Source organism: Abrus precatorius, unplaced genomic scaffold, assembly GCF_003935025.1.
Source record: "Abrus precatorius isolate BTA unplaced genomic scaffold, Abrus_2018 Scaffold8, whole genome shotgun sequence".
Taxonomy (NCBI): domain Eukaryota; kingdom Viridiplantae; phylum Streptophyta; class Magnoliopsida; order Fabales; family Fabaceae; genus Abrus; species Abrus precatorius.
This window is the reverse complement of record NW_020874428.1, coordinates 38,805,957-38,818,360: the sequence shown is the minus strand read 5'-3', so window position 1 is coordinate 38,818,360 and position 12,404 is coordinate 38,805,957. Positions and strand designations below refer to the sequence as shown.

The 12,404-nt window shown below is 35.5% G+C and overlaps 1 protein-coding gene across 1 annotated transcript; it reads right to left on the bottom strand.

The window, feature by feature from the left end:
• Window positions 1-2,410: 2,410 nt before the first annotated feature.
• LOC113846094 (KH domain-containing protein At5g56140-like) lies at window positions 2,411-12,299 on the bottom strand. The gene is made up of 7 exons (XM_027473988.1): window positions 12,035-12,299; window positions 11,131-11,216; window positions 4,805-4,950; window positions 3,884-4,003; window positions 3,686-3,802; window positions 3,125-3,268; window positions 2,411-3,038 (listed from the first exon to the last, which is right to left on the bottom strand). The coding sequence occupies exons 1-7, from the start codon at window positions 12,145-12,147 to the stop codon at window positions 2,889-2,891; spliced, it is 876 nt and encodes a 291-aa protein (XP_027329789.1). The 5' UTR covers window positions 12,148-12,299; the 3' UTR covers window positions 2,411-2,888.
• Window positions 12,300-12,404: the final 105 nt, after the last annotated feature.

The following is a 12,404-nucleotide window of genomic DNA, read 5'->3' as shown; positions in this document are numbered from 1 at the left end:
TCTTTGAAGGTTGACCCAAGATAAGTTATATTAGTATTTTGATAAGTTCCTAAATATGCTTGAGAAGCTCTACATCAATGTGTCATTCTTTAAAGTCTTAAAATAGATGTCTACATACTCTAAGTTCTTGAAGGACATCGTGTTCAACAAAAGAAAAATAGAAGTGAGATAGTGTCACCAACTAAAGAGTGTAGTGCAATTATTCATAATAAACTACCTCTAAAACTTAAGGATTCAAATAATTTTTTGATCATTGTTGAATTTATAATTATGAACTTTGACAATGTTTTATGTAACCTTAGAGTTAGTGTCAACTTAATGTCTTTCTCTTTGTATAAGAAGCTGAATATAGGTTAATTAAACCCACCACAATTTTCTTGCAATTGAGAGATCATTCTGTCAAATATTTCATGAGTATTTTGAAAGATGTTTTCATCAAAATAGAAAAATTATTCATTTTTATTGATATTGTGGTCTTAGAGATGGAGGAAGGCACTCAAACTCCCATCATTTTAAATAAACCTTTCTTAGTTACAAGAGCCATTATTGATATAAAAGAATGACAAGCTTTCTTTTACTGTTAGTAATGAAAGCATTGATTTTAATTTATCTTGTTCTATTAAACATTCTTCTATTGAGAATTCTTGTTACAAGGTTGATCTATTGCATCAAGTGGTGGAATAATAAGCTCCAAAATGCTTGGTTGAAGACCTACTTAATTTGGTTTTTATTGGTATTAATCCAAAAGATGACCTTGATGATAAAGTTGCTTAGTATGCTTATTTATCGGAGATAACTTTGCAAATTTCACCTAAGCATGCCGAGGTTGATAATAGAACATGGGTCAAAGGGATATGATTAGAGAGAGGAAAACACATTACAAGAATCTTTTTTATCTAAAATTTCAACCATTTTGAACCAAATTAAACATCTAAACTACTATGTCCAAGATGATTTTGTAGAGAGAAGTATTGAATGGTTGTGTTTTTCTCCACACTTATGCTTCAACTCTCAATGCAAAGACTAAATCTCAATGAAAAATTCATGCATGACTTTGGCTTAGAAAGGACCATAGTCATGGTCCCCCATATACTATAAAGCAATGGAGTAAGGTTATAAGAACATTTAAAGTTAATGGCTAAAGGTTGAAATATTATAATAAAAATTTGTGAAAAAAATGAATGCTTTGTAATTTTATTAATCTTGTTATGGTTTATTTACTTACAAGGGTCAAACTTAAGATCTTAAATAATTACTTTGTGTGAGACAACTCATGACTTAATTATTTTTATTTGAATCATTTTAAATTTTTATTTTTATTTTAGTTTATTACTCTTAATTTCAATTATGTTGGCACATGAATTTAGAGAATGTCCTATTTAACTTTTAAAACAAAAAATTATAAATAATAGAAATAAAGAAGCATCAATAAGATTCATTGATAGCATGAGTAATTTACCCTAAAAATAATTGCATTTGCCTTTTTATTACATTTATGTCATGTATCTTTTATTTTTATTTTATTTGCATTATTATTTTAAGATTGTTTTCATGTATATTTTGCTACCACTAGGTAATAAACATTAGATAGACCAATTGATGTAATAAACCTTATGCATTTTTAATTGGTTTACTATTTCTTCACTATAAATCTAATTTTGTGATTTTTTATTTAGAAAAATACTCACTTTTAGAAAATTAAAATAAATAATTGATGAAATTAAATTTAGAAATAAAAATTGTATACTTTATAAATATTGAAAATAAAAAAATTATGAATAATCAAGTGCAGCTTCTAGATCAAAGAATTGCAGAAAAAAAATATTCAGTAAATCAGTCAAACTATTTTAAACCAAATTGGTTATTAAGAGGTTATTTGGAATGAGAATTTGAAAGAAAAAGGAGAACAGATTTTTTATTTTAAATAAATATATTTAAAATTAATAGTTTATTTAAAACAAAAAATATAAATCAATATATCAACTTAAACTTATTACATTAGTCATACATTTATCATCATCATAAATTATTTTTCATTTTTCAATATAAAATTAAAAGAATATACTCTCATTTGTTTTACTTCAAAATTTAAATACTCCTTTGAGACTAGGAAAATGTGCAAACCGCTAGAAGTAGAACACTATTTGTTTCTCTTTGATGATAATTGTCTCTAAGCTAGTACACTTCGGCGTTTACACACTTGGTTAATAAGTCAAGGAATTGGCTTTTGTTTTAATAATGTTTTGAATTTGATAAATGCTACCTATAGAAAGCCCAAGTAAATTATTAAGGAATTAAACTGGTGTTTGCATTAGTTTCAGGCATGTGCCAATTTTTGCTTGAGCGCAAGCAAAAGTCTAAACTTGGGGATAAAAGAATCACGTAAAGGAACGACACCTCAGACTTGTATGAAAACTATTTGATCCCCCAAAAAAGGCATTTTCACAAATTTATAATCTACATTAGATACTACAAAATGTCACCCATACACGCATTGAAGTAGATATAATCTGCCTCACAATCTGGGCACAAACCATAACATATCCTCACAGAATTCCAAAACCATATCAAAACTGTCATTGCAAGCTTAAATATAACCCATAATATAGACAGGTTTGGTGAATATCTAACCAAACCTCCTAACCAACACAAAAAAGCAAATTCACCAAACTCAATTGGGACTTTTACTACGTGCTACCACCTTCTTTAAACCTCCACCAAACTCAATGTAAACACACTGCACATAGAACAAGTTAGAACTGGCACTATGGTGCCAGTGCCCCGATGGCAGTTTAGGGCATTCGTTGACAGCATCACCTGTGACATGGTAGGTGCTGTTGTAGAAAATTAACACAAGCTCCAAAAGCCTTCTTACCCTTTAGAACTATTTACCCCCTGGTCTTGGCCCTCTTCATACCAAGGCTGTTATGGAAGGGTGAAACAGAACCAGACATAGGAGAACCCTCCTCGCGAAGAGTTCCATTGAGCATAGCCAGCTCTCGAAGCTGCTGCTTCTTGTAGAAATCCTGAGATTCATCCTGAAACATTAAACATCAAACAATTAGAACAATATCCCTATAAAGTCCACTACCAATCTCAATTAATAGAATTCACAAGAACATACCACCGGCTTGAGCAAATCTTCAAGTATTTCTCGTGCCTGCATCAAGCGAGCATCTACTATTTCAACAGGTAATTCTGCCTCAACTAAAATGTGGAGGGGTTCATTCAGATGCTCATACCCAGGTTTCCCTCTCATCAACTCCTCCTACAAATATATTAGAACTTGTTCACTAGAACTCCGCAACTATCCAATTAAAATCTACAGAACATTACACAATGGATTTACTAGGCTGGTTGGTCATCAGACCATGGAAAGATATAACTACAACATTTACTGGACATACATTCAGACAATCCAGGGTGCTATACCAATTAATCAAATCATTTTTGTAAAGATCAATGGAACATGACAAGAACCTCAAGAAAGTCATGGATATCTGGATAAAATATATGGGGATATATTAACCAGATGTTGGAGTACAAACACAATGATTTGACATATGGAAAATCAAGATAAAATTATCTTCTCAATGGATTTCAAATTTTCAACATCTTTGAACTGTAATTTAATCTGGTACAAATGATCACGCTAATGGCTACAATAGACGATGTTTATTCTTACCTTAGTTGGATCCTTAATGCTACCTCGGCCCCTGATCAAGACACGACATTCAGTACTTGCTTCTACACGCTTTAAAGAGTTCCCTCTAGGGCCTAGGAGACGACCAACAAAGTTATACTGCAATAAACCAATGCCAATATTAGATCCTGCTATTAAGAAAATTTTGGTATCTTGGAGCAGAGACACGATCTTCCATACATTAGGATATGTATCCACAGGTATATCCACTCTGACTGTCTTTTTAACAATAAGACCAGACGAGCTGCCTTGTGGACTCAGCCAGTTTTGGGTAGATGAAGACTGTAACAAGCCTGGCATCTGCATGTTTAATTCCAACATCAATTACAAGAGATAGGGGGCGTCTATTTACAGGCATGCAGATGAAATTATTGTTGTATCTGAGGCCACCGGGAGATCACCAAAAGGGACTAGTCACTACACTAGCTGCTTAAAATTCAAAATAAGTTGATAACACAGAGAAAAATTACCACATGCAGAGAGTACCTATCAACAGCCATACAAAATGCACATGTCCTGACTATGACAAATAAGGAGGATCAGTGTGCAAGAAAATGATGTGCTAAATGAAGTTTGGAATTGCAATTTAACTCAAACCATGAAGGGATTAGGATAATTAACAAGTAACAACCAATTTTGGTAACTTAGCTAAGAAGTTTATTCCTCAAACCTCATAAAACTTACTGTTTCACTTTCCTCGTAATAGGCAAACACCTAAGTGGCTAGTATTAGCATTCTACCATGTAACAGAATCAAGATTCACATGCTAATATATTCAGATTTATCTAGCTGTGACTATTCATCACATCTGTGATTTGGTAGAAAACTGTAAAGGCAGTTAAGTATTGACATCTGATTTATCTTGATACAAAAGGATGAGATCCACTAGCAGGATTATGGAAACAGAAGTTAAGCTATAGATTAATTGTCAGAGCTTGATGTTAGGTTTGCACTACCTGTCACAAACAATTAGATCTACAATCACTAGAACAAATGTCATGAGTGTTAGCATGAGATGTAAAATTGAGTCAGAAATACTTCTAAAATACAGAATTAGATGGAAATGAATTAATAAGTTATGTTAATGGTTAGTATCCGTACTTCTGATTGAAATCGTGATGCCCATCCGTTCACATCGGCACCTCCATTTGAAAATATTCCTCCAGTAGCCAGGGGGCTAGGATGTTCAAGCCCACTTTGACCTAAAACTGATGCATTCCCCAACAGCGTGGTTACACGCAAAATTTCTGCTCCAAAAATGTCAATTTTCAAGAATAAGATGTACCAGTCAGCATTTGTTAACATGTTAGCAGTCACTACATAATCGATGCAACACGGATGTTTGCTGAGTCAGTAAAATCTAATACTACCCTTATGACACATGTTCCACCTTTTAATTGTAGTACTCTGAATAGTAAGGGAAAAAAATGCAATAAGTGTCATCTAATCTAATACTTAAAGAAAAAGATAACACACACACACACATATCTATATAAAACTTTTTTAAGTCATTTAGAAAAACACTGAAACAGGTACCTTCAACAAAACCAAACATTTAGTTTCAAAACATCTTTCAAAACTGAATGATATCTAAGAGCTTGTTTTACATGGAAACATTTCAAGAGCTTAAACAATTATTTTTGTAAGCACACACCTTTAGAATAACATGAAGTAGCAATCACATATACCAGCTGGAAAATTTTCTTTTTGTTGCTTGCTCATAGGAAAACAATTATTAATAACAAATAAAATCCTAGAACCTATACAAACAAACTAAATTCTACCAAAACCAAAATAGCAGAACCCTCTATCCCATTCAGATAAGAAAAAGAGTAATGGCATCTAATTTTGTCAATTCCTTAACAAGTAATACATCAACTTAAGAAACAAACCTTACACTAAATTAATAAGCATTTTAAAATATTGATTTGCAAATTATCAAAGCAATAATAAACATCTGATCCAATTTGGGTTCATTCGGAAGTTGAAGGGGAAGGACAGGAAGAAATGAAGAAAATGATGGGGGAGGAAAGGAAAGAGTATTTGAGGTTAAGTAATAAATTTTATTCCATTTGTGGATGTTTAAAATCTGTGAAATTAAAGAAACTCAAATGCTCATAGAAATTTAATAGGCGAGGATTTTGTCAGCTTGCATGATAATCTCTGTTTGCTCTCCACATTTTAGAAACTCCAGAAAAATAACATTTTCTTAAATCCTTCTCCTTTTTTCTCAAACCTCCTCTATCTCATAATGATAGAAACAGATCATTTGTTATGAGATGAATGAGAAGGTTTGTCATGATGTTTAAGAGCCTCAATTCATGCACCTGATGAATCACTCCAGAAGAATTTAACCAAATTTTTGCTTTAAATTACTTTCAATTGAGATCGAAAAACCAACACAGATTTCCTGCCACTGGTTTTGCTCATACTCAATTATTAAAAGTTATTTGACTTTCATAAAACTAAGCGTTATGAGATGAATGGTAAGGATATTAGGTCTGTTAAGGCCCTTTACAAGGCTATTAGGAGCAAATAAGCAGTCTTTCAATCAATTGAACCAAGAGTTCAGATTGGAAGATTTAAAGGGTTATTAACCTAGAGTCCCAGTACAAATGTTATTCCACTTAAAATCTTTACCCTTTCTAACTAATTACATTCTGTTGTAGTTGGTATCACCGTTTCCACTAAGGCAACTACAAGTTCACACGTTTCACTTCAAGAGCTAAAAAGCTATCTGTTACAATTCCACGAAGAATGCCTCACAAGAGAAGACAGAAAGAACAGATCAAGAAGAGAGGGATAGAGGAGAGAAAAAAACAAGATATCTCTGTTGAAGAATAAGAACAAGGACAAAACTCCACCGTGGTGGCCCCTTTCACAACCCATGGCTAGGCTCAGTACAACACATCCACTGTACAACATACCCCACTATTTAATCTGTACCCACCGTCAATCCAACCGCTGCAAGCTCTGCCTTACTAACTGACTGACTACTGGTCAGTTGCCTAACTACTACTAACTACTTTTCTCATCTGTTCCTTCTTGAATGCACCTTCCAGTACCCTCTCTTTATTGCACTGGGGCCTAACCCCATCCAAACCTACACCCCCCACCACCCCCCCCCCAATGAAAAAGAGAAGGGAAATAGGTTTAACAGCTGACCTCACAGAATTAGACCTGTCAATATTTTCATCAAATCCTTCACATGAACTCTTCCATACCATTGCTTCCTATGCTTGCTACATTCTAATGTCTTTCCACAATTCTCCAATCTCAACAAACTTAAAAAGGTTTATTAACAAATCCATATATTAATGAGTAAATATATTCACATATGTACATATAAGTGCACAATACTCTTCACAATTTAGTGTAACATGAGAATATACAGTCATCCTTTTTATTACCTTTGTAGCATAGTAAACATAATATGTATTTACAGATTTTCATATATAATTAACACTAGTACAAGTCTACCACAACACTCAAGCCAAGTGAAATTCAATAGTTGGCTTTCACACTATTTGCTGGTATAAAATCTTACAGCTCTCAGAATAACCAATTTTATCAATGGCCATGGCATACAAACAAAAACTGCCATACAATTATGGTGGATGCCATGGCGGCTTATGGCAGAAACATGGCGGTCATAATAAAGTAGTATAACATATATATCATATCTACAAAAATAAATTAAAAAAAAAAAGCACTACAATATATAGAAAAACACTACAGGTCCCATTTTACTGGGCAATGTGGAAAAAAGGATAATACCATGGCTGGAAAATGATGGAAAAGAGAACACAGCCTTTGGAGAAGATGCAGACTGAGTGAGAAACAGAGGACTGTTTGAAGAAGAAAAACAAAGGACCAAACGAAGCAAAATAGACAAAGAAAAACAGGCCCCTCCATCACAGTCCCGGAAAACAGCCAGAAAGAAAGTCTTCTCCGGCAAAAATGGTGAAGTAGAAGATGTTGGCTTCAGAGAGAAGGAAGAAAAACAGAGCACGAGAGAGAATAGGTATAGTACCCTGTAGAAGGACGCTTGCTCGAGAAGAGAAGGAAAATTTTTTCAGTGGGACAAGAAGTCCATTTTGCCCTTAAAAAAGGCCCAAACAACACTGTAGCAGGGCAGAATCATACTCTCGCTCCCTTTCTTTCTCCATCAAGCTTCAAAAACGAGCACCCACACCAAAAATTCATCTGTGATTAGGGCACAACCTCCACAACAAAAAGAACACTCCACAACAGCAAGTATTTTGCAGTCAACCACTGCTCCACACCAGTGCGACAGTGGCCCTATTGATAAGTATGCTTTAGGGTTCTTGGGTCACTTTGGACCAGGTTGGGTTAGAGGCCCATTTCAATTTTTTCCTCAATAACTAACATTTTCCGCCATGGCCGCAAGGCACATAATGGCTGCCATGGTACCACCATTATAATCCCGCCATTTTCCACCATGCTTGTAGTGGTTTGGGCGACAACCCCACCAACATCTGCCATGGCGCTGCTAGCTATTATTTGACAACACTGAGAATAACTTTTAACATTAAACAGAAAAGTTTCAAACTTCAACTGACCAACAAACACTTGGATTTGCTTCCCAAATTGTGTCCAAACCATATGACAAAACTGGAATAAAAATTTATATACTTTTGATTAATCTTCCATCAAGAAAAGACCAGTTACTTGAGTGCAGTCATCAATGGAAGAAACTGACCATTTGCTACTAGAAATGCTAGACATAGAGGCTGGGCCCCATACATCAGGATGAGTAAGATCAAAAGTGACACGATGGTGCTTAAACAAGTGAGCAACAAACATCAAAACAAGGGATTCAACCAACTTTTTGGAAAATAAAGATCAAACCATAGAGATCAATAGTGTAAAGGGGGGGGGGGGTGGTTATAAAAGACACTTATGCTGATGCCAAACTTGGGCACCAGAAGCTTTTGCAGTCAAATGATGACTGGAAATTGACCACACCACACTAGAACCATCTTCATCACACATGGGAAGGAGATAGTACAAACCCCCACCCCCCAATGCTCTGTAGCAACTCTAATAGTCCTCCCCATGGCAAGGTCCTAAAAGAAAAAATGAACGTGAAAGAAGGTTACAGTATGATTTAAATCTCAGGTATGTTGTTGGATAGAAACGAAGTTGATGGAAAGCTGGGGTCTTGAGGAACATGCACAAAATTGGTTAGTGGTGCGGAGCAATGTATATTAATGTCTCCACAACCTGCAACTGATGTACAAGTGCCATTAACCATTGCTGTGGTACGATTACCAGAAGGAGCTTGAAAAGATGAAAACTAAGGTCAAATGGTCAGTCACACCAGAGTCCATCCCCCATGAATTTTTAGAAACAGTAAATGAAGCCCTAAGGGATGAAAACAAAATCTCTTATTAGTCATGAATACAAGTACCAAAAGGCTTACCAAGGGTTTGAAGGTGCTCCATTTCCTCATTGCTAAGAGCTTCATGTTCATTTCTCACCTTTACAAGACTAGTTTAAGTATGATGCAATCTTCAGAATCCTCCTGCACAACTCAGATCCGGTCTTTCCATTGGAGTTGAAAGCATGTTGCTTCCATTTAAGCTGCTTTCTTACAATGAGTGCAGCAAAGATTATCTTTGTTAAGCCTAGAGGAGAAAGAGTTACATAGTTTGGTAGTCTTCCTTGTGGCCAAGGCAGACCTATTGAAGAATTTTTCACCAAGCATTACAGCTTTATGGATTTCTTCCACACAAACTGTGTAAAACACCTCGGAGAGTGGTAGTAGCTTCTCCTTGCCCAAAGTTTGAACCTATACAGGATCATGTTCAGGATTCAGTGTCCTTACTACCCTCCGCCTTCAGATTTTGCTACTGAGCCAACTTGAACCATGAGCCATCCAAGGTTCCATAGTAATTAGTGTTTAAAAAATTTTAGCCTTCAAGGTCCGGTGCTAAGGAATAAGGATACAATTGACTTTTAACTTGGGTGCCATTTTCTTCTCAATCTTCTCACCAAACAAACGAGAAAATAACTTGCCATTTTTTCCTCTTTCTCTCAAACCAAACACCATCAACTAAACACTTTTTCTCTCCTTTGTTTTCTCTTCTATTTAATTTCTCTTCTCTCCATTTTCTTTCCTCTCATTTCATCTCCATTGCAATACAGAGGCTTAGGGTTTGTGAGAGAGAGACTTAGGATTTAAATAGTGAACTATCACAATGGATGCAGCTTGAGCTATGACCCATAAAAACAGAGAAAGCTGCGGGTAAATAAAATGGGACAAGAACCAAGCGGAATGGTAGCCGAGAAAATGGCACATGGAGCTCACATGCCAGCTAAGGAAAAGGCATGTGTGGGCACATGTAGAGGATTCCAGCAAAAAGGCTTCAGGGGCGGGCCTGTCCAGCAGTTCTGATGCAGTATGAGCCTATGAGGAGAGGAGAGGTTCTGGAGATCATGTGGCAAAAGGGACTGAGCATGAGCACACAATGAAAGCATGCAAATGGATAAGGAAGTTGTAACAATGGCTAGGGTTGGCTCACTATGAAAGCTGGGTACTCAAAACGAGTCAGCAATGAAGGTCAAGTTAGCAGAAACAGAGACTCACAAAACAAGAGCTTTAATACCATGTTGGGAGGTAAATTTCTAAATATTATTTGATAATTTGAAATAATAAATGGGCACTGCATTGTATACCTTAAGAAAGACAATTACTTTCATAATATAAGCTAAAATTATGGTAACTATCAATATTTCTTAATTTACAATAATTACAGTATGTTACAAGTTACACATTATAGTATGAATCTACCAAAACACATTTCATGACATGTCTGCATATAATACAATTCATGTTGAAAACAAATTGACACATACTTGATTAAATTGGGTGCAAGGAAGAATACATTTTTTTGTGCTTCCTTACATGCAACACAAGTCCAATAACATTATTAGTTTTCTTGGGATTATAAACCATCAAGACACAAACGACTACTTGTTTGAAAGTAATTATACAGTTTCTTGAAATTAAAATCCAGTCCAATACCATTTGAAAAATTAAAATGAAAAATATTTGAACTGATTTATTGATATTTGATACAAACTTGTTCCAATTTTCTTTTAAAGCAAAAGTGTTGAGCCCTGTAAAATACCTTGTATTGAACTTACATAAATAATTTAATCATGAAAAAATAAGAGCATCAGCAAATCATCAAATACGTCTGCGTTAAGACATGACAAATTTAACAGGTAATTGATTAATTAACTTCACAATTTGATAGATGCTTTGATATCCATAGATAACTAGGGAATAGGAGGAAAGCAATCTGATTTTGTCGTACAGAAAATTGAAGCATGGGGGGAGATGGAGAAGTAGGAACTTAAAGTTTATTTTAACCACTAGTTTGGGAAACGAATCTAACCTTGGTTTAACAATCGATAGCTGTGAGGAAGCACAGCCATGAAAGGACTAAGCTTGTGACGTTCTCCCAATAACTCTGTCAGATATCTGAAAATAAAAGCAACAAACCACACATTGAGAGCAGGACATTGTAGCCATTAGTAAACAGTAGTCACAAAAAGCAAATGTACATCATAATAAAATTATCAAGGGTCCATATTTACCCGTTTATTTTAAATTTAGTAAACCAAAACAAAAATTATGAAAAGAAAAAAAAAACAAAGACAAGGAAGGTGGACCATGAATTTAAGCAAAACAAAAATTATGACCAAAAAAAAAAAAAACAGACAAGGAAGGTGGGTGTGTGAGAGTCCTTTCACACATGATCAATTAGCAATAATGAAGTAAGGCCATCTCTCAAAGTAAAGCACTGAACAACAAGATCACCTCATTCCCACAAAGATCAGGCTGATAAAAGCCAATCAGAGAACATTCAAGTATTCAACACACAACCAAATCCATCATCCACCAAAACCCTCTCCCACATTTTTCACTCACACCAATTTCGTATCATCAAGGATCTGCTCTTCCGATCAAGTCCACTCAAGCGTCAGATCAGGTCACAAAAATAACCATCCCACCAATCAAACACGAAATCCAACTACACAACAAGCATATTAAGTAAACACACTGTAACCCTTCGACTATTCAAAAAAACAAAACACAAAAGCCCTATCTCCCCCTTCCTAAAAGAAAAACCCTCATTCCACATCCAAAGCATCGAATCAATCCATAGATGTTAAATAACAACACAGGATCACGAAAATTAAGTAAAAAAAATAAAAGAAGAATCTTTAAAAGCATTAATGAAAATAAATGGCAATAAGTGAAGATCCAACAGAGAGAAAGGGAGAGAGTATATATACTTGTCCTGTTCAACGAGAGCAGTGGAGCGAAGACCGGAGAGGTGAGGAGAGGGAGGCGCTGACGGCGACGGCGGAAAAGCCATGTACCTGCCGGCGCCGGAGGATGACATCATCGATCTCTCTCGGCCACGGCCTCTACTAACAACAACTACCCTTTCTTTCTGATGGGAATCACTGAATCGAGAGGGTGTGGAGAGAGACAGAGAGGGTTGTGTTGTATCGTGAAGGTTTGTTAGTGAGAGAAAGAAGGGTAAGAAGTAGTAAAGAGTGTAAGTTTTAGAGAGAGAGAAAGAGTGTTATGCGAGTGATGGAGATGGGTCCCACACAGGTAGACGTGCTGTCCCTCTAATTCAGCCAGCCACACCCTTCG

Coding starts and splice junctions, on each gene's coding strand:
- LOC113846094 (XM_027473988.1), bottom strand. CDS start 12,147: ATGATGTCATCCTCCGGCGCCGGCAGGTACATGGCTTTTCCGCCGTCG. Junction 4,004..4,804: donor CATCACGATTTCAATCAGAA/GTACGGATACTA, acceptor TTAAACATGCAG/ATGCCAGGCTTGTTACAGTC. Junction 3,803..3,883: donor CTGTGGATACATATCCTAAT/GTATGGAAGATC, acceptor GGTTTATTGCAG/TATAACTTTGTTGGTCGTCT.